Genomic DNA, 25,504 nt, shown 5'->3' with positions numbered 1-25,504 from the left:
GCCCCGGTTGCCGTCTTTCCGGGCTGTCAACTGTCTGCAGTTGTCACCACTCTTTCGGGGTTGTCATCCAGCCTCTTCCTGGAAGTCAATGGCGATGCCATACTAGATTAGTTTTATAATACACCTCATGGTGCAACCTGGACACATCATCAGTGATTCTACCGGGGTCATAGGGTGTTTCGGGTCTTAATCAAACACCCTCACCCGGACGACCGAGCCGAGGGTGATCAGTCCCTCGACTTGTGTCCAGGTAGCACTCTATGCCAAAAAAGGTGGTCAGAGACTACCTGTAGGACAGCATTGTAGTGTTTTTAAGAATCTGCTGCAAAAATGGAACCTTGAAGAACACCACTAATATAACTAAAGAAGTGGAACAAATGACTTCTGACTGCTTCTGAAGTAAGCAAGGTACAACAACAACTTAGTTGCATAATTCACATTACAAAAAAAAAGTATAACTGCCAAAAAGGAGGGGACTTAAAGGGGTGCCTTGAGGAACGCCTCAGTTATGCATACTTGCCAACCCTCCCGAATTTTTCGGGAGACTCCCGAAATTCAGCGCCGCTCCCGAAAACCTCCCGGGACAAATATTCTCCCGAAAATCTCCCGATTTTCAGCCGGAGCTGGAAGCCACACCCCCTCCAGCTCCATGCGGACCTGAGTGAGGACAGCCTTTTTTCATGATGGGAGGACAACAGGGTGACAAGGACTAAATCATCCAGACTAGAGATAAATTGTATTATTATGTTTATCTTACCTAAAAATAAATATATTTATTAATTGAAAAAAAAAAAACTAAATACATGTTTACTATATTTTGCTAAAAACATCAAAATTAATTGTATTTTTATTTGTATTTTTTCCTGACTCCTTATTACATCCAGCCATAGAATTACACATTAAAATAAACATATTTGAAATAATTGATTTTAAATTATCATAATAATTCATTTAAAATGACCATTTTTTTTTTTTTTTTTTTTTTTTTTTTTATATGTCCTGTCCAGCTTCTCAGGCAAATCATATAGTTGATGTAGATGCCCATGTCGGCTGTTCAGATTTACTTTACAAAAGAGAAGTGTAGGATACTTCTCTTGTTGCCTTATTTGTATTTGACTTTATTAAATGTATTTATATTATCATTTAGTGCAGCCGGGCCGGAGCAGGAGGGGATAGAAAGAGAAAAAAAAAGAAGACAGAGGGGGAAATTGTGGGGACAAGAGGGGGATTAGACAGAGAGACAAAAACAACAACAGCAAACAACAACAACAACAACAACAATAGAGCAACATCAGCAAATATGACATGTACAAATATGATGGTAAAAGTAATAGCAAATAAGCAGTTAGCGAAAAATAAAAAATAATACAGAAATAACAATGAGCATTACTACACTACAAATGGATCAATACAAATACCAATAGAAATGGCGCTATTGATAATGAACAATACCAATAATTTACCTTTATTATCAACAATACAGTTGTTTAAATGCAACAATACATATACGTAATGATAACTTGAGATACGAAAGAATGCAGAAAAATGGAGGGGGAGAAAGAGAAGCAACCTACATTAACCTTGTAGATTGTTATAGTCACAATAGGTTAAACTTTGTCAGTGTGCCATGTGTTACACCCAGTTTACCCTAGGGCAACAACGTTAATATATGTTTGATGAAACGTGATTATGTGCATGAGTGTAAGTATGCATATGTACTTGTATATGTACAGAATGTGTATATGTGTTTGTACAATGAATGTATATGTACAGAATGTGTATATGTGTTTGTACAGTGAATGTATATGTACAGTATGTGTATGTGTATGTTTGTCTATTGAATGTGCGTGTGGATGTACGAACATTAGGTAGGTAAATATGTACTGTATTTGTGTATGTATGTGGGAGCGTAGGTACCTATGTACGTATGTGAGCATATGTGAATTTGCATGTACAATACATTCGACTCCCAGAGTGCGTGGGAGCCAGAGCACGGCCCCATCACCCCCGAGAGCCCAACCCACAAACAGGAGGCGTGGTGCCCAGGGAACCAGGGACCACCGCCCCCACGCAGCCAAGCCGGCCAGCGACAGGAACCCCAGAGCCCGACCCACCGTACCGCCCACAAGGGCCAGCAGCAGGCCGCAGACAGACGCACCCGGCAGAGGACAGGGCACGAGAAAAGCAGGGGACAGCCAGACCCCAAGCCAGCGAGAGACCACACCCCACACGGGCAGAAAGGCGAGACGCCCCGCCCGAGGGACCCAGAGACTCCCCGCAACCGGACGGGAAGACCGCCCCCGCCCCACCGGCAACCGGGCCCCCACGAGCCCACCCCCCACCCCCGGAGAGCGCGGCGAGGCCAGCCCCCGGCCACCCCACCCAAACCGGCCGCCGCAGGACCACCCAGGCACAGGGCCACGGGAACCACCCACCCCACCCGCAGGGACCCCAACGATGGAGATGGAACAACCAGCAACCGCCCCGCCGAGCCCCCCCCCTGAGGGAGGGGAAAATTAAAAAAATAATATTAATAAAATATATTAGAAAATAAATAAATAAATAAATAAATTAATTAATTAATTTAAAAAAAAAAAGAATTAAAAGAAGATCACAGACATGCTGACAAACAAGGTCACTATCCCAGCAACTGGCCGACTCGCAGCACCTCGGAATACCTTGCAGCACCAAGCTACCACAACAGACGCAGGGACTAGGCCCAATAGGCCCCAACCAAGACGGGCACCCGGAAGGGATGGACAGCGGGACCCAGGAGCTCCAGACACGCAGTTCGGATGCAGTAGCCTGAGGCGTCGACCCCCGTCTGACAGGCAGGCCCAGAGCGTACCCCCAGAAATATACATACATACATACATACATATATACATACACATACACACATACACGTATACATACCCACACATACACATATATACATATACATACACATATGTACACATACACATATATAAACATACATACATACACACACATATACATACATATACACAGTTCGTCAGCCCCGACAGCCATCACGCGCGCGCGCTGCCATCAGTCACAACATCAGCCACACCCCTGCACCAGACCCAGCAGCCACGGGCGCCCACACCACAAACAAACGGCAACAGAAACAGCAGCCGCAATAACCCCAGACAGCCAGCACCAGCCAATCAAATCAAAGCGATCAAAAAAAAACTGCGACCAGCAACCACACGCCACCAGGGCCACGGAGACCAGCCGGCGCCAGCCCGCCGGTCAGCCCGAACGCCAACACGCAAACAAGAGACACCAACAACCCCCCCAACCAAAAGGCCCCCCACCCCAACCCAAACCCGCACAAACACACCACCGCCCAAACAACCGAGACACAGCATCCAGACCAGACACGGGGGCTGCGCCGCCACCACACCAAGTCACCAACAGAGACCCCACAGCGCAAGGTCGGGCCACACGGGCACGGACCCCATCCAACAGGAAGTGAGACCCGCGCGACGCCACACACAAATAAATAATAAGATTAAAAAAATAAAAAATAAAAAAATAAAATAAAATAAAAAAATAAAATTTAAAAAATAAAATAAAATAAAAATAAGTAAATAATAAAAATAAAAATAATAAATACATTAAAAAAAATATATATATATATAACAATAATAAATGAATAAAAGCCTGGCAGGCCACCAGACCGCAGTCCCCGCCGGCCGACGAGGCAATGAGGGGTGCGCCGAACCCCAAACCCCCCATGCATGTGTACAAGGCCCCCAGAGTGTCTACTGTGTAGTTAAAATTAGGAGGTCAGCCGTTACAGCCGACCTCCAGTCCCTATTGATGTGTGTACTGTAGCGTGAGTGAGATATGTATGCTTGTGGGAACTAATAATGCGATTAAAATTGGGGGACATCAAGGTCATGGTGGGTCCCAACCAAACCAAGCCCCCCAAATCCTAAGTGTCTAATATGCAGCTAAGATTGAGGGATGGACAAGCAGGGGACAAGACAGGAGGACTGGAGCCCCATTGGAGGCATCCTCAACCCCCCGCCATGCCTCCCCGCAGGACAATCCCCAAAGTCCTATATATGTGTGACTGTGTGCGCTATAAGTAGGAGGAGTAGAGGGACCGGACATCCCCCCAGTCCACGCGGCCGACAACCAGGAACTACGGCCAGGAGGCCGCCACCCCCCGCCACAGTCCGTGACCCACACCAGACCACTTTAACGTGACGCCACGCGAGCCCCTCCCCCCGCCAAACAAAGCCATCCCCCGCCCGCCCCAACCCAACCCTGCAGAGCCCATACCGGCAACCAAACGCAGAGAAACCGCACAGCCCCCACGCCCAATGCAAACACCGCATCCCGGCCATCCACACAGCAACGTGCCCATACGAGTCCCGGCCAGGGGAAGGAGCCCCCCAACGGGGCAAGAAGCCAATGCATCCCGTCCGCCCGCCAGCCCCCAAACCAGCCGGCAAGCCAACGCCAGCCAGCCCCACAACCCCACAAGCGCACAGACACCAGCCACAGTCCCCCAGCCACTCCAACCCAACACAGCGATGCCAACCGCTGGTATCACCCCAGCAACCATCACCACCACCGCCCGTCCGCAGCGTAAACACCCGCGGCCGCCGAAACCAAAACAAAAAAGCGACCGACCCCGTAAACCACAACAACGCACACCCCCGGCTACCACCGAGGCCACCAACCCACCTACCCCAACTCATCCACAGCCAGGCCAATTGAGCCACCGGACATCCACACCCATGCACACACCTACACATTCATATACACATACATACACACATACATATATGCATATACATATACATACACATACACACATATACACACGCATGCATATACATATAAACATACACATCCACACATATATACACATTAATACACCCACACACATATACATAAGCCCACATATACACAAACACATACATACACAACACACACACAAAAAAAATAAAATAAATAAATAAATACAAAATTTAAAAAAAAAAAAAAAAAAAATAGAAAGAAAATTAAAAAAAATAAAATAAAATAAAATAAAAATAAACCCTTTAAATAAAATAAAATAAATAAAAATAAATAAGAGGCCTGGTCGCCAACAGTGCCCAACGCCACCAAACCCCGCAGCCCCTCCCGCACGTCCAGGCCCCCCCCGCCCACCACCCACCAGGCATCCCATCCGGCAAAAAGCCATAAGGGCCCAGCCCTGCGCCCACAGCCGGCATGCCTCGGCACCTCAGCAGACCCGGCGCCGCGATCAGCAATGCACACCGGGGCAGCGACACATACATATGTACCTACATACATACACACAGATTTCACCATACATATATACAAACGTACACACACCCACATACACGCGTACCCATATATAATTTAACAGAATAAGTTAAATATATTAAATAGATAAAAAAAAAATAATTAAAAAAAATAAATAAATAATAATAATAATAATAATAATAATAATAATAATAATAATATATATATATATATATATACATACACACATACATATATATATATACACATACATACATACATTCATACATACATACATATATACATACATACATATACATACATACACATACATACATATATATATATATATACATATATATATATACACATAAAATAAATTAAAATAAATAAATAAAATTAATAAAAAAATAAGGGCAGAGTAAAACACAGGAGGGGGACTCCCGCAGGGCAGTCGGGCAGCACCGCCGGGGCCCCAACAAGGGAGGCAAGCAGTCCCCCCAACCCGGCACCAGGCAGGCCCGCACAGCCGCAGCGCAGGGCGACCCCGGGCAGACCCCGCCCCGCGCCCCAGGGGAAGGAGGAAGCCCACGGACACCCGGAGCCAGAGGGGCACGAGCCGACCCCCGCCCGACAGCGGCAAGACCCCAGCCCCACGGGCGCAACCCCCCGCCCAACCACCCACGGGAGGGACAGCCCCCCCAACCAACCCAAGGCGGCCGCCCACAGCCCCACCCGCACCCCAACACCCGCCCAGGCACCTCCACCCACCCCCAGCCACCAGACCACCCACGGATCGGCCCGCCAGGCCGGAACCAGGAAACACACCCCAGGCCCACCCGACCCCGCGGCACACGGCCCCCCGGCACCCAGGACCCCCCACCCACGGAGCAAGACCCCCGGGACAGAGCCCCAGCCCCGGCCCCCAAGGGAGTCAGGTCAGAAAAATGACCATATTTAACTATTAAAATAATTGCTTGTTTATCAACAACTTTAGCATTTTATTCATTACATTTTGAAACTCTCAGAAGCCAAGTTATGTTATATTCCTTAGTATTTATTTATGCAAGTTTGAAGTATCAATTATCTAAACAAAGTTTTGTTTGCATATTTTCAGGATGTACATATCTACATATCTACATATATATATATATATATATATATATATATATATATATATATATATATATATATATATATATATATATATATATATATATATATATATGTCAAGACTTGGACTATGGTGTGGTTTGTTCTCCCGAGGTGCAAGTGAATTGAACTGGTCACGGCATGAAGGTAAATACATAATTTAATAATAACACTCAAACGAACAAAAGGCGCGCTCAAGGCGGATGTACAAACTTGACTAATGAAAACAAAAGACTTGCACGGGGGCAAAAAACTATGAACAATTAAACAAAACACTAACTGTGGCATGAATCGAAACAAAACTTACTTGGCATGGACATGAAGTGCGCAGCGGAGGACAGAGTGTGACAGGGGGCATAAATGCGGGGGTGTCGTCAGGCCGAACAACAGAAAATGAATTAACTTAAATACTATGGACATGATTAGTGAAAGCAGGTCCGTGACTCAAAACGTGAAACAGGTGCGTGACGTGACAGGTGAAAACTAATGGTTGCTATGGTGACCAGACAAGGGAGTGAAAAGACAGAAACTAAACAAAACATGACTTAAAACAAAACATGATAATACAGACATGACAGAGCCCCTCCCTTAAGGACAGATACCAGATGTCCAAGAAAAAACTTAACAAAAGTCATGGGAGGGCGGGAGGGGGTCATGGCGGTGGGTCGCCAGCCCAAGTGGCCCCGAATCCACCGAGGCAAAGTCAAGTGGCGGCGGCGAGTGGAACGCCGCTGCAGCAGGCGAGGCGGGCGCCCAGGGAATGGCCACATTCGTGGCCGACTGGGAGGTGGGCGCACTTGGCGTGGCGGGCGACCAGGTAGCGGCCATATCCGTGGCCGACGAGGAGGCAGGCGCGTCGTCATCGTGGCAGGCGTGGCTTGGCGTGGTGAGTCAGGCGGCGAAGCTCGGCGTGACGCGTCCAGCGGCGAAGCTCGGCGTGACGCGTCCAGCGGCGAAGCTCGGCGTGGGTCTTGGTCTTGGTGTGGGTCTTGGCATGGCGGGTCTTGGTCTTGGTGTGGGTCTTGGTCTTGGTCTTGGTGTGGGTCTTGGTGTGGGTCTTGGTCTTGGCATGGCGAGTCTTGGTCTTGGCATGGCGAGTCTTGGTCTTGGCATGGCGAGTCTTGGTCTTGGCATGGCGAGTCTTGGTCTTGGCATGGCGAGTCTTGGTCTTGGCATGGCGAGTCTTGGTCTTGGCATGGCGAGTCTTGGTCTTGGCATGGCGAGTCTTGGTCTTGGCATGGCGAGTCTTGGTCTTGGCATGGCGTGTCTTGGTCTTGGCATGGCGGGTCTTGGTCTTGGCATGGCGGGTCTTGGTCTTGGCATGGCGGGTCTTGGTCTTGGTCTTGGCATGGCGGGTCTTGGTCTTGGTCTTGGTCTTGGCATGGCGGGTCTTGGTCTTGGTCTTGGCATGGCGGGTCTTGGTCTTGGCATGGCGGGTCTTGGTCTTGGTCTTGGCATGGCGGGTCTTGGTCTTGGTCTTGGCATGGCGGGTCTTGGTCTTGGTCTTGGCATGGCGGCACTTGGCGTCGTGGAGCTGCGACTGGCGGCACTTGGCGTCGTGGAGCTGCGACTGGCGGCACTTGGCGTCGTGGAGCTGCGACTGGCGGCACTTGGCGTCGTGGAGCTGCGACTGGCGGCACTTGGCGTCGTGGAGCTGGTACCGGAGCTTGGCGTCGTGGAGCTGGTAGCGGAGCTTGGCGAGGAACTTGGCATGGTGGAGCTGGTGCGGCAACAGGTGCTAGCCTCGGTGCAGGTGGAGGTGGCCTAGCTGGGGGTTGCGGCTTGGCAGGTCGGAAGACTGGTGAGGGCGGTCGTGCTGGAGGCTGTGGCTTGACAGGTCGGAAGACTGGTGGTGGCGGCCGTGCTGGAGGCTGTGGTTTGGCATGGTGATGCCGAGCCACCCCACCAACACAGCTCCCGACCCCAGCCCCCCCCTCAAGGGGCGGATACCAAACGCGCTCCCTGCGGTCTGGAACTCTCTCTAGGGGTGGGCGGAGGGAGGTCTGGAGGAGGGCTGAAATTTCCCCTTTAAGTTGTCCACAATGTTTTGTTTTTTTATCCCCCACCTGGGGTTGTGTGGGCGGAAAAAAAGAAAAAAATTGTGACGGGGGCGGGACTTCAGTCTTGGGGGGCGGGGCATGAGTCTTGGGGGGCGGGGCATGAAATTTGGGACGTGGCTTGGACTGATTAGACCTAATCTCTAAAAACATGTTTTGATAATGTTTTATCAAAGTCATGCCATTAGTGTCTTTTGTTGGAGGCGGGTGTTCAAAATAAAAAGAGTTCAAAAAAAAATCCTGGGCTGTGATGTCATCCTGGGGAAGCTGGGCAGACTGTTGCTTGCTTCCGCCCGGAGGGGGCGGGGCTTGTGGGAGCGGCGTGTCCCGCTGGCTCGCAGAAGTCCTTCCTGGCGTCCCTCGCCTTTGGCGGCGCTTCCGTGGCTGGGATGACGCGCCAACGTCCCCGGGCCAAACGGAGCTGATCGGCACCAGTTTGCCGGTCGGACCCCACATGAGATCCTTGTGCTCCTTGGGGGAATAGCGGAGCGTCTCAGCTTCCATGGCGCGCAGGACCTCCCACGTTCCTTCGTCCAATCTTGCGGGAGAACTTTTCAGCTGACGACATCTGTCAAGACTTGGACTATGGTGTGGTTTGTTCTCCCGAGGTGCAAGTGAATTGGACTGGTCACGGCATGAAGGTAAATACATAATTTAATAATAACACTCAAACGAACAAAAGGCGCGCTCAAGGCGGATGTACAAACTTGACTAATGAAAACAAAAGACTTGCACGGGGGCAAAAAACTATGAACAATTAAACAAACACTAACTGTGGCATGAATCGAAACAAAACTTACTTGGCATGGACATGAAGTGCGCAGCGGAGGACAGAGTGTGACAGGGGGCATAAATGCGGGGGTGTCGTCAGGCCGAACAACAGAAAATGAATTAACTTAAATACTATGGACATGATTAGTGAAAGCAGGTGCGTGACTCAAAACGTGAAACAGGTGCGTGACGTGACAGGTGAAAACTAATGGTTGCTATGGTGACCAGACAAGGGAGTGAAAAGACAGAAACTAAACAAAACATGACTTAAAACAAAACATGATAATACAGACATGACAATATATATATATATGTCTTAATAAGGTTATCCAAAAAATAGTGCTCGATACCGTAGTAGAGCGCAATATATGTATGTGTGGGAAAAAAAATCACAAGACTATTACATCTCTACAGGCCTGTTTCATGAGGGGGGGTACCCTCAATCATCAGGAGATTTTAATGGGAGCATTCGCATACCATGGTTTATATAGGGCACAGAGTGAGTGGGTACAGGCTGGTCTAGGGGCGTGGTGATCGGCTCATGTGTTACCTAGGAGGTGTTTCCGTCTATGGCGGCATGCTGTTACAATTTCGCTGCGCTTGTTGAGGGATGACAGGTCTGGACGGTAAATAATAAACAGTTTCTCTTTCAAGCATAGGTTGCATCTTTTATTACCACTATTGTAAGGTGTGCTGGATGCAAGAATTTGCCATGTTATTGAATATTCAACATTATTGTCTTTGAGGTCCCAAATGTGTTTGCTGAGTTCTGTGGTATTTCGCAGGTTTTGGTTCCTGAAAGAAGCCTTGTGGTTGTTCCATCTGGTTTTGAATTCTCCCTCGGTTAATCCTACATATGTGTCGGATGTGTTAATGTCCTTGCGTATTACCTTAGATTGGTAGACAACTGATGTTTGTAAGCACCCCCCGTTGAGAGGGCTATCAGGTTTCTTTCGACAGTTACAGCCTTTGTTGGTTTTGGAGTCGCTCTGTCCGGGGGCCGACGGCTCATTTGCAATTGTTTTGTTGTGGTTTGAGATGATTTGTCGTATATTGTTCATGCAGCTGTAGCTCAATTTAATGTTGTTCTTGTTGAATACTTTTCTTAGGGTGTTGTCTTTGGGAAAGTGTTTGTCAGTCAGATTGAGGAATTTGTGTCCAATGTTAGTTGAGACGTTTTTGCTGTATGGGGGGGTTGTACCAGATGATGTCGTTTCGTTTTCTGTTCTTTTTTTGGCTGGTTTCCTGGCGTGGGTTCATAGGTGAGGGTGAAATTGTATCCGCTTTCATCAAGGGCTTTTTGGTACGGGGGGGTTGCTTGGTCAAATTCAGCTTTGCTAGATGACAGCATCGATAGCCTTTTATTGATTCCGGTAGGTATTCTTTTCGTGGTGGTGGGTGGATGGTTGCTGTCATGGTGCACGTATTGGAGTGTTGTGTTGGGTTTCGTGAATGGTTGGTAGCTGTTATTTCTCAGGTTGAAAGTGACGTCAAGGAAGTTGACGGTTTGCTTGTTGGCTTCAATCGTGATCCGTAGGCCGTTCTCTTTGAAAATTTGGCATATGCGCTTCTTGGTATTCTCGCTGCTCCTTGGCGAGGCGCGACACACTGCCAGTCCGTCATCACGGTAAATACCAAGGTTCAGATTGAGGCTAGCGAGCTGGGAGAGGAGGAAACTCCCAACGAGTTCACACGTTTCTGCTCCGTCAAAACTTCCCATAGTGACGTCAAATGTTGCATTGTTCTTTTTTTGCCATGGTGTACTGTTGTGGATGAGAATGGAGTTTTTTGCGTGGATGATGATGTTTCTTTCGTTGCCTGTGATTGAGTCGTAGTCTGAGGCGAAGTCTAGTGCTTGAGTCAGTAGGTCTTGCGTGATGGAAGGGTAAAATTATTCGATATCAAAGGAGATAAAGTTGTGCTGTTGTTTGTCTTGGATGTTGTTGAACCATTTGATTACTGATGCTGTATTTCTCCATTGGTTGAGTGGTGTTTTGTCCTTGATTTTTGTGTTGACTCTGTCCAGGATTATTTTGCTGATTTTTCCTATTTCAGATTTAGTTGGGTTTATTAGTCGGCATGTTGGGTTATTTGCGAAGTTGGGTTTGTGGTCCTTCAATGTGATGAAGGCTTCCTTGTTGGCTGTGGCGTCCACCCTGTCCTCAATGTCCAGTTCAGCCGCGATCCTTTTATTTTCCAGGTGGATGTTCTGTAAGGTGTTGGGTTGCGCTTTTTTGTATGATTTGGTGATGCTTCTGCCCAGTAAGGTGTGATGTTCTGGTATGTCCATTCTGTAGAAGTTTGTGGTTTTATCGGCAGCTATGATGAGGTTGTTTACTTTCTTGATGCGCTCCTTGTCATTGTTCAGCTTGGTGAGGAGTGGGTTGCGGATTGGCTTGAATTTGACTGATTGTATCATTTTGAGCATGTCGTTCTCAAAATCCTTTAGTTCCTCAACTGTGGGTGGGTTCTTGGTAGATTTGAATCCGTAAGTTTTCTTTTGCGTTCCTTTTGTTTCAGGGTGGAGGAAAAAATGTGCTTTCCACCGCATCCTTCTTAGAAAGTGTTCCGTCTTTTCTATGAGCCTTAGCTTGTAGTCATTCTGCGCGGGTATGGGAATGTTCTTCGTGGAGTAGTCGATGTTGAATTTTTCCATTTCTGATCGTCGTACAGTGCTCAACAAATGTCAAAATGGCAAAAAAAGAACAATGCAACATTTGACGTCACTATGGGAAGTTTTGACGGAGCAGAAACGTGTGAACTCGTTGGGAGTTTCCTCCTCTCCCAGCTCGCTAGCCTCAATCTGAACCTTGGTATTTACCGTGATGACGGACTGGCAGTGTGTCGCGCCTCGCCAAGGAGCAGCGAGAATACCAAGAAGCGCATATGCCAAATTTTCAAAGAGAACGGCCTACGGATCACGATTGAAGCCAACAAGCAAACCGTCAACTTCCTTGACGTCACTTTCAACCTGAGAAATAACAGCTACCAACCATTCACGAAACCCAACACAACACTCCAATACGTGCACCATGACAGCAACCATCCACCCACCACCACGAAAAGAATACCTACCGGAATCAATAAAAGGCTATCGATGCTGTCATCTAGCAAAGCTGAATTTGACCAAGCAACCCCCCCGTACCAAAAAGCCCTTGATGAAAGCGGATACAATTTCACCCTCACCTATGAACCCACGCCAGGAAACCAGCCAAAAAAGAACAGAAAACGAAACGACATCATCTGGTACAACCCCCTATACAGCAAAAACGTCTCAACTAACATTGGACACAAATTCCTCAATCTGATTGACAAACACTTTCCCAAAGACAACACCCTAAGAAAAGTATTCAACAAGAACAACATTAAATTGAGCTACAGCTGCATGAACAATATACGACAAATCATCTCAAACCACAACAAAACAATTGCAAATGAGCCGTCGGCCCCCGGACAGAGCGACTCCAAAACCAACAAAGGCTGTAACTGTCGAAAGAAACCTGATAGCCCTCTCAACGGGGGGTGCTTACAAACATCAGTTGTCTACCAATCTAAGGTAATACGCAAGGACATTAACACATCCGACACATATGTAGGATTAACCGAGGGAGAATTCAAAACCAGATGGAACAACCACAAGGCTTCTTTCAGGAACCAAAACCTGCGAAATACCACAGAACTCAGCAAACACATTTGGGACCTCAAAGACAATAATGTTGAATATTCAATAACATGGCAAATTCTTGCATCCAGCACACCTTACAATAGTGGTAATAAAAGATGCAACCTATGCTTGAAAGAGAAACTGTTTATTATTTACCGTCCAGACCTGTCATCCCTCAACAAGCGCAGCGAAATTGTAACAGCATGCCGCCATAGACGGAAACACCTCCTAGGTAACACATGAGCCAATCACCACGCCCCTACACCAGCCTGTACCCACCCACTCTGTGCCCTATATAAACCACGGTATGCGAATGCTCCCATTAAAATCTCCTGATGATTGAGGGTACCCCTCCTCATGAAACAGGCCTGTAGAGATGTAATAGTCTTGTGATTTTTTTCCCACACATACATATATATATATATATATATATGTATGAAATACTTGACTTGGTGAATTCTAGCTGTTAATATTTATTTATGCAAGTTGTTTGCATATTTTCAGGATGTACATATCTATATATATATATTTATATATATATATATATATATATATATATATATATATATATATATATATATATATATATATATATATATATATGTATATGTATGAAATACTTGACTTGGTGAATTCTAGCTGTCAATATACTCCTCCCCTCTTAACCACGCCCCCAACCACGCCCCGCCCCACCCCTGACCACGCCCCCACCCCCCACTTCCCGAAATCGGAGGTTTCAAGGTTGGCAAGTATGGTTATGTAAACCACAAGTATGGACCCCAGTGATTTATGTTTTCTAGCAAGGTTCAAATGTCAATGCAAGGATCTGCCAATCTGTTTATAGTGGTCCAAGTTCCTCTATAAAACAGGAGCACTCTTGTGTTTTTAGGAATATGCTGAACAAATATCTGTCTCCCAAGTTTCAAACAAAACTTTGGCCCCCAGGCCGCCAGTTGCCTAGCTATACAGTATATAACAGAGGTGCAAAATATTATTTTTTTCATGTCGATACCGAAACAGATAACTTTCAGCCAGACCAATAATATTATTTTTTTAATTTAAATTTAAATTGTATTTTGTGCACACCTGGAAGTAAGAAGGACTCAAACAAATGTGGAATTGACAAAAATGTACCTGTGGATTTGTCCTGACAAAAGCCAGTTTCCTCAACAATAGTAAATCACAGATCGCTTTAGCCTTCGAGTCGTCTCTTGCAAACTTTGTGCACTTTTTACCAGCAATCTGCATCTCACTGTTGTCATGTGACTATCTCAGCATATTTCCCAAAATAGCTTCATTTACAAAAACTTTTTTATTTATTATTAAAGTTCATTTTAAATAAGTTTAACAATTGTAATTCTTGAACATTACAATCCAACTGTACTTACTATATTTCTTCAATGAATTCTAGACTTAAAATTGCTATGGAAGCCTGACATCACATGTTCGAATGGATGCACTTAGTATTACTACTTTAGTTCAGAGCGATGTTGTCCGGAATTCAACTTCTAGTTGGCGAATAAAGCTGATTCTGATTGACACAATGATGTATTAATATTTAGTTTACTTATACACACAGACAGGTGACTTGTTAAATAACACCGCTGTGATAGGATCGTGCCTTGGGAATTATGGCTGCCCTCTGTGGGCCATTTTGCAGCAATGAATTGTAATGTGACGATCTGTGACTTCATTTCTGTTTGTGCTTCCTTGTTTTGTGTTTATTCCCTATCAGTGCTCTTATTTTGGTTCCATTTCCTACTTGTACCGCTGAGCGCTGTTTTTCCCCTCACCTGCTGTTGACCGGCTGCCAATCAGCATGTTTCTTTTTATGCCTGTTCGCGCGCTCCTCAGGGCTCGAGGATTGGCTTATGTTTTGAGGGTAACACTTTAGTATGGGGAACATATTCTAAGTAACAAAGACTTAATTAAGAGGTATTTGTATACTAGGAGAACATATTGTAAATAACAAAGATTTAATTTAAAGTTATTTGGTTAGGGTTAGGGCATACTTGCCAACCTTGAGACCTCCGATTTCAGGAGGTGGGGGGAGGGGTGTGTGTGTGTGGTTGGGGTCGTGGTTAAGAGGGGAGGAGTATATTTACAGCTAGAATTCACCAAGTCAAGTATTTCATATATATATATATATATATATATATATATATATATATATATATATATATATATATATATATAAGACATACTTGACTTTCAGTGAATTCTAGCTATATATATATATATATATATATATATATATATATATATATATATATATATATATATATATATATATATACATATATATGTGTATATATATACACATATATATATATATATATATATATAAATAAGAGAAATACTTGAATTTCAGTGTTCATTTATTTACACATATACACACACATAACACTCATCTACTCATTGTTGAGTTAAGGGTTGAATTGTCCATCCTTGTTCTATTCTCTGTCACTATTTTTCTAACCATGCTGAACACCCTCTCTGATGATGCATTCTGCTTCGTCTCCTTGTTGTGTGCACAGTTGTGCACTGCACTCTCTAAAAGCCGTAGATGTTAATGTCACATATGCATGTACAGTAGATGGCAGTATTGTCCTGTTTAAGAGTGTCACAACATTGCTGTTTACGGCAGACGAACTGCTTTACGGTAGACGAAAACATGACTGCTGTCGTTGTGTATTGTTGCCGTGCTGCGAGGACATTAATGAAACTGCCTAACAATAAACCCACATAAGAAACCAAGAACTCGCCCTCGATCATTCTACAGTTATAACGTGATTGGGCAGGCACACTGTTTATATTGTGGGAAAGCGGACGTGAAAACAGGCTGTCGACACGTCACTCAGGTCCTCCTGAATTTCGGGAGATTTTCGGGAGAAAATTTGTCCCGGAAGGTTTTCGGGAGAGGCGCTGAATTTCGGGAGTCTCCCAGAAAATCCGGGAGGGTTGGCAAGTATGGGTTAGGGTTAGGGTTAGGGTTAGGTTTGGGGTTAGGGTGAGAGGGTTAAGGTTAGGGTTAGGGTTAGGGTCGTTGTATAATAAGGCCATGCAGAATAAGGCATTAATAAGTACTTAATAATGACTAATTAAGAGCCAATATGTTACTAATTTTATATGTTAATAAGCAACTAATTAATGGTCAATATGTTCCCCAAATAAAGTGTTACCCTTTTGAGATATGTTACATGCAAGACTGCTTTCTCTCTGTTTGAGTGAATTAAATAATCTTACCTGATCGTCGCTGTCCTGGTTCCTGCATCTTGGGGTCACAAATACTGCAGCCATGCGAGTTCGCGACATGTAAATGTAAAATAAGCCCAGTTACACATTTTGCACAGTCTACTGTTTTTGATTATTATATTTTTCACTAACATATTTATGGATAGCTTGCTTTGAAATCATAAGTCAAGGTGACAAGCATATTTAAATATGTATTTAGCTAACCCCCCCCCCCAAATGCTTGGAACACCATGTTGCATGATCATATAATATTGAATAATAGAACATATGCAATTGCATGCAGTGCATTTTTTCTGTCAGAATTTAACAAACAAATACCTGTACATTTAGCCAGAAAAAGCTTTATTATTGTCACCCTTTTGCAGGCCACATAAAAGTGGCGGGCGACATTAAATAATAGTATAAATATAGTTTAAATATATAGTTACATGTCGGAAAACATGAAATGGTGTGGCGGGCTGTATAACAAATGCGACGCGTAACATAAAATAATGAGACATACAACAAGACCACTTTAATCATATAGCAGTCCACAATAAATAACGCGGTGGACCACTTTAAATGATGTGGCGGGCCACGTAAAATTATGTGGAGGGCCATATTAAGAGGAGGGACACATAATAAATAGTGGCAGACTATTTTAAATCACGTGGCGGGCAACATAATGTAAAATGACGTGGCAGGTCCGATGAATGATGTTGCGGACCATATAAAATAAGGTGTCAGGCCACATTATGTGATGTGGCAGGCCACTTAAATGGCAACAAGGGCCACATTACATGTCATTGAGGGCCACTTAAAAGGCATAGAGGGCCACTTAAAAGGTGTAGAGGGCCACTTAAAATGGCGTTGAGGGCCACATTAATAGATGTGGTTTGACACATGATTGATGTGACAGGACACATTAATTGATGTGGCGGGCCACATTAATTGATGTTCCGGCTAGATATGTCCCCCCGGGCCTTGAGTTTGAATTTCATTAGTGCATTGAACTATTGCACTGTCCCTGAGGCTCATTAAGCCCAGTAGATGTTAGAGCGCAATTTAGAGGATGCTTTTAACTCCTTCTTTTAATCTTTGTCAATCTACGGTGCAACCAGCCTCTCATTAATCTTAGCCCCAACATTTCTAACACAGCCATGCTGCCATGAGCGCCCCACTCAGCAGGGCAATGGTCTGAGGCTTTCATCTGGTAAAAGACTAAAGCAGGAGGAATGTGGCACAACATGCTGCTATGTCGCCCCAGCACTCTATGCCAGGCCTTAGACGAGGACAGGGAGGGTTTTGAAGTCACATCCGCTTAAGGTTGTTGTACAATTCTCCCCAGGGCGCCACATTAGGAGCGCTTGATTTAATTGCTGATGTCAGTTTTCCAGGTGCCTCACTAAGATTTTGGTTTTATATTGCAGCCCACAGCGCTTGTGCTCAGACTCGCCTTATCTTGCTTTTTATGTGCAGAGGAAGGGCAGGGTAACTTACGCTTCGCTGTCTGCAGCTTGTATTTGCGTCACGACGCGGCCCCTATTTGTGTGACAGGGGACATGCAAGTCCTTTTAAGGGCGTCACGGCGAGGGAGGGGATGGAGCTTAATGTCAGCTTTTTATATTCCGAGAGGAGAGCCACAGGCGCACTCATACATGCTCGTCTCCTTCCCTTACACGCTTGCTAGCACAGTGGTGATGTAAATAAAAGAACTAGAAACACATTGTGGTCTCGTCAACAACTTCTTTCGTGAAGACATATTCACTACGCTTTCAGAAATCGGCTTCCTCTCATTCGAAGTCAGCTGGGATAGGCTTCAGCTCACTCGTGGTGCAAAAAATGAATGGATCTGGGATGGGTTTTGTTTTTTTGTTTTGTTTTTTTGTTTGGGAGTTTTTTTTAATCAAAAAGGCATTTAGAAATTTACATTTTAAAAAATTAAATAAATAAAAACGTTTAATAAAATAAAATAAAAAAGGGATAGTTTCAGTTTTTAATCAGCCATCTGTTTAAAATATGGACATCTTGAAATTGATTAAGGATTCATCATTTTGACTGAAGTTCATTAAAGTTTAAGGGGACATGACTATTTGCATTCTCGGGGGGCCAACATTCTATTTTGCTAAAAAAAAAAGGTTTGCAATATTGTCATGGGTATTTGCTTCACACATTGGTTAAACCTCCGCAAATGAGCTTTGTATTTTTTTAATCCTGCTTGCTAACAAACCAACAAGTGCCAATCAAGCCAGTACTGCCGAGTCTTGTTTTAATGCAAAAATCATGAACATTTCTCAACTTTTAATAACGCACAGCTACGGTGTGATTCAATATTTGCAACCCCGATATATATATACACTGTATTTTTCGGAGTATAAGTCGCACCGGAGTATAAGTCGCGCCTGCCGAAAATGCATATTAAAGAAGGAAAAAAGCATATATAAGTCGCACTGGAGTATAAATCGCATTTTTGGGGGAAATTTATTTGATAAAACCCAACACCAAGAATAGACATTTGAAAGGCAATTTAAAATAAATAAAGAATAGTGAACAACATGTTATGATGATCATATTTTTGTTTACGTTTTCGAGGCACTTGTGTTTTTTGTTAGTTTTGGACTCCTTGAGTGCCTGTTTGTACACCTGAGTTTGTTGCCATGGCTGCTTATTGTTTTCACCTGCCGCGTGTGTTCCCGACGCGCACCTGTTTGTCATCACTGACATTATTATTTAAGCCTGCCTTCCCTGTCATTCTGTCTTGCTTCCTAGTTTGTTTCCATACAACAGATGACGACTTTTGTTTCCTGCGTTAAACCTTCTAGCTCCCACGCTAAAGGCTATGTTTACCTTTTAGCTCCCACGCTAAAAGCTCTGTTTACCTTCTAGCTCCCACGCTAGCTCCTTTTGTTTCTGCCTTAAGTGCTATGAGCACGTTTTTGTTTATTCCAGTATAATTTATTTCTTAAATAAATAATTTCTCACCTGCACGCTGTGTCCGAAGCCCGATCTGCATTCCTGGGAGAGCAAAACCCCGCATCACCATGCGCCCCGGTCGTCACAGTAGGAAGCAAGAAGAAGCTCTCTCGCTGCGGGCATGACGGAGGTAGATGAAGGTGCGTGGATGGTCCTCCGAGCGATGGAGGCAGAGACGCTCCGCTGCAATCCAGATGAGGAGATGATATGGGGACCTGGAGGTGTTCTGGTCCTGATCGACTCCATCTGGCCCGGGGAGGTCCGCTCTCAGTTCTCAGTCCGCTCGCACGCGTCAGCAAAAGCGGAAGTCGCACAAAACGGCTTCAGCTCGCGACATAGACGCGCCACCCCCGCAATTCTTCCCTCCGGAACACAGCCAAGCAGCCCAGGATTCCCCTCCGCCGATGTTTGGTAATCCCATCACTCATTTTGCCAAGCAGTTCACCGATTGGGCTGTCAGTCAGCTGGAGACCCGCGCGGCTGACGTCATCCCGTCCACTGGTGATGACGTCATAGACGAAGACATTTTTTTTAATTCAGTCTACTCTTTCTGTCAGCCGCCTCCAAATGACTTTAATTCTACAATTAAGCATTATCAGGACATTTTTTTAAAATATAAGTCTAGTCAGTCCCAGTCACCTTCTGATTTTCAAGCTCTGCCCCCAATTACTTTGGCCCCACCCCCTATGGCTCAAGCTCCGCCCACTCCTCTGTTTTCTCCCTCCTGGTTGTCCCTGCAGTCCCATATTGGGGAGATGAATAGACAATTTGGACAATTAAAAGGGGAAGACTCTACCCCCCTCCTTACCTCCCCCCACCCACCCCTAAAGACTGTTCCAGACTGCACAAGACATGCCTGGGATCCGCTTCTTGAGGGGGGGGGTAGTACTGGGTGCTTTGCTAGTGGGCGGGCACAGCTGCGCCCAGTCAAGCCCAAACCTCCTGCCCGGCCGCCACCACCAGTTTTTCGGCATGCTAAGCCGCAACCTCCTGCTCGGCCACCGCCACCAGTCGTTCGGCGTGCTAAGCCGCAACCTCCTGCCCGGCCACCACCACCAGTCCTCCGGCATTCTAAGCCGCAACCCCCTGCCCGGCCGCCACCACCGGTTTTTCGGCATGCTAAGCCGCAACCTCCTGCCCGGCCGCCACCACCAGTCCTTCGGCATGCTAAGCCGCAACCCCCGGCCAGGCCACCTCCGCCAAAGTCACGCCCAGCACCTGCTCCAAGTCTGGTTCTCGCACCAGCACCGACTCCAAGTCTGGTTCCCACACCAGCACCGACTCCAAGTCTGGTTCCCACACCAGCACCGACTCCAAATCTGGTTCCCACACCAGCACCGACTCCAAGTCTGGTTCCCACACCAGCGCCGACTCCAAGTCTGGTACCCACACCAGCACCGACTCCAAGTCTGGTTCCCACACCAGCACCGACTCCAAGTCTGGTTCCCACACCAGCACCGACTCCAAGTCTGGTTCCCACACCAGCACCGACTCCAAGTCTGGTTCCCACACCAGCACCGACTCCAAGTCTGGTTCCCGCACCAGCACCTGCTTCCACGGCAACGACAACGACAGCCTGGACGCCTGCTCCGCTCACGCCGGCAGACGAGCCACTGGCTCCGCCCACGCCGGCGCTGACTCCTCCTGCTTCCACGGCGACGTCGACTCCTCCTGCTTCCACGGCGACGTCTGCACTCTCCTCGTCTCCGGTGGGCCTTTCTAGGGCGCCGCCACCTTCCTCGCCCTCATCATCGTCTCAGCGACCTCGAGTGGTCTGGCTGCGCAAGCGGCATTCTCGGAGGTTAGTGTATGGACGCCAATGGCGCAAACAGCAGCGACACCCGAGACGTCGTCATATAACTCTCCGGCTGCTGAACTTCTGGCGCCACTCGCGGCCACCTTCTCGGCGGCCACATTCCGTTCCGTGGTCGTCCGCCTTTTTGTTAGTTTTGGACTCCGTGAGTGCCTGTTTGTACACCTGAGTTTGTTGCCATGGCTGCTTATTGTTTTCACCTGCCGCGTGTGTTCCCGACGCGCACCTGTTTGTCATCACTGACATTATTATTTAAGCCTGCCTTCCCTGTCATTCTGTCTTGCTTCCTAGTTTGTTTCCATACAACAGATGACGACTTTTGTTTCCTACGTTAAACCTTCTAGCTCCCACACTAAAGGCTCTGTTTACCTTCTAGCTCCCACGCTAGATCCTTTTGTTTCTGCCTTAAGTGCTATAAGCACGTTTTTGTATATTCCAGGATAATTTATTTCTTAAATAAATCATTTCTCACCTGCACGCTGTGTCCGAAGCCCGATCTGCATTCCTGGGAGAGCGAAACCCCGCATCACCATGCGTCCCGGTCATCATACAACAGGCTGAATAAGTGTACGTTATATGACGCATAAATAACCAACTGAGAATGTGCCTGGTATGTTAACGTAACATATTATGGTAAGAATCATTCAAATAACTATAACATATAGAACATGCTATACGTTTACCAAACAATCTGTCACTCCTAATCGCTAAATCCCATGAAATCTTATATGTCTAGTGTCTTACGTGAATGAGCTAAATAATATTATTTGATATTTTACGGTAATGTGTTAATAATTTCACTCATAAGTCGCTCCTGAGTATAAGTCGCACCCCCGGCCAAACTATGAAAAAACTGTGACTTATAGTCCGAAAAATACGGTATTTATATATATATATATATATATATATATATATATCCCATCCATCCATCCATTTTCTACCGCTTATTCCCTTTGGGGTCGCGGGGGGCGCTGGAGCCTATCTCAGCTACAATCGGGCGGAAGGCGGGGTACACCCTGGACAAGTCGCCAACTCATCGCAGGGCCAACACAGATAGACAGACAACATTCACACTCACATCCACACACTAGGGCCAATTTAGTGTTGCCAATCAACTTATCCCCAGGTGCATGTCTTTGGAGGTGGGAGGAAGCCGGAGTACCCGGAGAGAACCCACGCAGTCACGGGGAGGACATGCAAACTCCACACAGAAAGATCCCGAGCCCGGGATTGAACCCAAGACTGCAGGACCTTCGTATTGTGAGGCAGATGCACTAACCCCTCTCCCACCGTGAAGTCCTATATATATATACATTTACATATATATATATATATATATATATGTATATGTATATATATATATATGTATATGTATATGTATATATATATATATATATATATATGTATATGTATATATATATATGTGTATATGTATATATATATATATATATATATATGTAAATGTATATATATATATATATTTATATATATGTATATGTATATATAGGGCTATATAGCTAAACAGACTCAATAAGTCCACGTGGCGTTGAATTTGCGAAACTGGAACAATACAAACAGAATGTAAGTTAATAATACAAACACAGACACTCGTAAACGTGTTAGCATATTAGCTAATGCTAACGACGCTAGCTTGATTACAATATAATAACTAGTACAAATATAGATGAAAACACTCCTATACAGACATCACACATGGGACGGTTTAGTAAGTATGAATTGTTTTAGAGTTATTTTAAAACTTACAAACGTTGCTTGGAGTGATGAATGAAGAATCTATACGAGTAGAAACACTATGGATTACTAGAAGACGGAACGTACTTCTGGTTGAAAAGCTTTAAATAGAAGAAAATACTGTAGACATTCACCCCGCAGCATCTGCAGTGAGCAAACTCGTCCAAAAGATGGCACCAAAGCACAAACAATAACACACCTTTTCAGTGTCTTTGCTTGTGTTTTATGGAAACTATTTGCATTATGGTCATTGCCGAAGAAAAATACAGAAATTAGCTGCACCGTTTAATAAGCCGCAGGGTGCAAAGTGTAGGAAAAGAGTAGCGGCTTATAGTCCGGAATTTACGGTATCATTCTTTGTATATGATACATCTCTATCTTCTCTGAATGACTACAGCCCCTTGCAGCAGATATTTGACAAGGTTTTTAAAAGAAGTGTTTCTCACAACAAAATAGGTAGCAGTTGTTCATACTTAAAAAAAGAGTTTAGTGCTTTTGTCAACCCATTACGTAGGAACATAATTCATTAAAAACCTTTTAAGAGCTTATTAGTTTTGTCCTTTCCAATGTAGGAGGGTGTTTGGGTGCTTTCAAAGGAATAAGAGAGTGTAATGCTTTTTCCTCATGCGAACGTTATCTGCAGCACTTTGTTCTTTTTGTTTGTTTAGATTTTGACCCAAATTGGTATCTGTCTTCTTTCATCTGTGATGCAGGTAGTGATGTTCAACGGGTACCTTTAGTCTAGAAATGTACTTACAAGATAAACAGCATAAAAACCAAGTATGTAATGGCTTCAAGGTGACAGTAAGTGAGGACTACGTATGAAATCGAATTTAAAACAGTAAGCGTTTCTAACAAAGGATTTAACGTCAGCAGCAATAAGCGGCGTAATCAGTCTGTGCATTGGAAGTGAATGAAGACATGATGAGCAAATGAGTCCTCAAACACCTGACATGACGAGAGCTCAGTCACCAGCCAAAAGCTGTCAGTCTCCAACGCAAACGACAGATTGCCTTTATATATTTTCGCAGAGTGTCGTTATTGTTTATGTTTGACTGTATTGCTGAAAGGTCAAAGTGTATCAAACGTTGGCGTCGATACAAACGACTGAAAGTTACTGGCTTTATGGTTTATGCAACATTGTAGTCAAACTGTGATTAAGTTTCATCAAGTTGAGCAGTGTATGGCAGGAAAGTGTGCGTGTCTGTGTGCGTGTGTTTGTGCTGGTGTTGTTCCATTGTAGAAAATTTCTTTAAAGACATACCTTTGAGCAGTTCTTCTCCCCCTTGAAACAAAACATCTCAAAATGTTCCTTCCTCTAAAGGTTAGGCTGTCAAAGATGCTTTTAATGCATATTTGAGCAGCTAAGATTTTTGGGGTTTTTTGTTTCCTGTTTTTTCTTCTTAATCTATTTTTTGGCACAATGATCTCTGCACACCCTCACCAGGTATTTACCCTTTGTAATTACAGACCTCATCTTACTTCATTAGAGGAGGGTGGGAGCATGCTGCAATTTTGTTTACGTTTCCCAATGGCTCACAGATTTGGCAACTTTTTAACTCTAAACTACTCTGATTTTTTTTTTCCAGGGAAAAAAAGATCACCCTCAGATTTTGATTTTGAAATACTGCAAAGGTGATGTAAACACTTAAGGCCTGATTTACTAAAGGTTTGCATGTGCAAACCTGATAGCACACGCAAAGTTGATCTGCTAAACGTGTGCAATGAGGATTGTGTCTGCTAAGAGAGCAGAATAAGGCGTGCAGTCCATTTTGCATCTGTGTCTTCATTAATATGCACACTATATGCTGATCATCAAAACACTCAGAATACTGGGAGGAGAAAATGCAAACATAATCATTTAGCACACATGTTTTAATTAGCACGTGTCAGAAGGATGTGCAAACTGACACACACAACTGCAGGATCAGTGTTGCGCTGCAAAGACAGACGATGGACAGACACAATTTACCTGTCCTAGGTGTGTGTGTGTCAACATTTTGGACGGTCAAAAATAACAAATATTCAGTAACATCATTTTATAATTTTATAGCTGCTAGAGAACTTCTGGGGCTAATTAAAACAAATTCACTTATGCGTTTTGGTTTTGGTTAGTGGGTTTTTTTAATGACATTTGGTTTTTTTTTCCACATATAATATATATTAAAACATTCTTATATTGAAAATACTTTTTGAAGTATGCATTTTTTTTGCATCTTCAGCGGAGTAAGTGCAGCCTCTCTCTAATGAGCGCACACTGTAAAAATGACTGTAAGCAATTGTTAAATAGCAACAGTAAAACACCGTAAAATCCAAAATAGTTTATCACAGTAGTAAATGCAGAGGATTCCCGCAAACCAATAAACAGTAAATAACCTAAATTACAATTCAAAAAAATACAGTCATGATGTATAGGACATTACGGTATGTTGATGTTGAATCTGTAAATTATACAGTTGATAACTACCACGGTAAATTACTATGAAAAAAACCTATGGAAAGAGAACCCACGCAGTCACAGGGAGAACATGCAAACTGAACACAGAAAGACTCCTAGCCCGGGAATCGAACCCAGGACCTGCTCAACCTTTTACTGTGCAACTCACAAAATGGCCTTCCGCAACATGTTTCTTGAAAGTGAGCTATTGAAAATGAGCCTTAAATACCATACCATACCATATCAACTTTATTTATAAAGCACTTTTAAAAACAACCACCGTTGAAAAACGAAGGGCTGTACAATACAAACAAAAAACATATAAAAATAGAGTACAGGCAAAGGACAGATTAAAACATATCAGTTAAAACAGAGGTCAA

General features: G+C 44.7%; 2 protein-coding genes across 6 annotated transcripts in view; both read left to right on the top strand.

Moving 5' to 3' along the window:
* The window catches only part of LOC140678985 (uncharacterized), a 119,059-nt gene extending 114,101 nt beyond the window's left edge, over nucleotides 1-4,958 (top strand). For 2 of the 3 annotated variants that reach the window (XM_072913653.1, XM_072913655.1), the window contains exon 2: nucleotides 1,542-4,958. In XM_072913653.1, coding sequence (XP_072769754.1) covers nucleotides 2,620-3,549 — 930 coding nt within the window. In that variant the 5' untranslated portion in view covers nucleotides 1,542-2,619 and the 3' untranslated portion in view covers nucleotides 3,550-4,958. The remainder of the gene's footprint in view (nucleotides 1-1,541) is intronic. The other variant, XM_072913654.1, reaches the window with a different exon arrangement.
* alk (ALK receptor tyrosine kinase) overlaps nucleotides 1-25,504 on the top strand; it is a 946,171-nt gene that overhangs the window by 899,248 nt on the left and 21,419 nt on the right. The window lies entirely within an intron of this gene.

This window comes from Nerophis lumbriciformis, linkage group LG08 (genome assembly GCF_033978685.3).
Source record: "Nerophis lumbriciformis linkage group LG08, RoL_Nlum_v2.1, whole genome shotgun sequence".
NCBI classification, from domain to species: domain Eukaryota; kingdom Metazoa; phylum Chordata; class Actinopteri; order Syngnathiformes; family Syngnathidae; genus Nerophis; species Nerophis lumbriciformis.
This window is presented reverse-complemented; position numbering and strand designations above follow the sequence as displayed.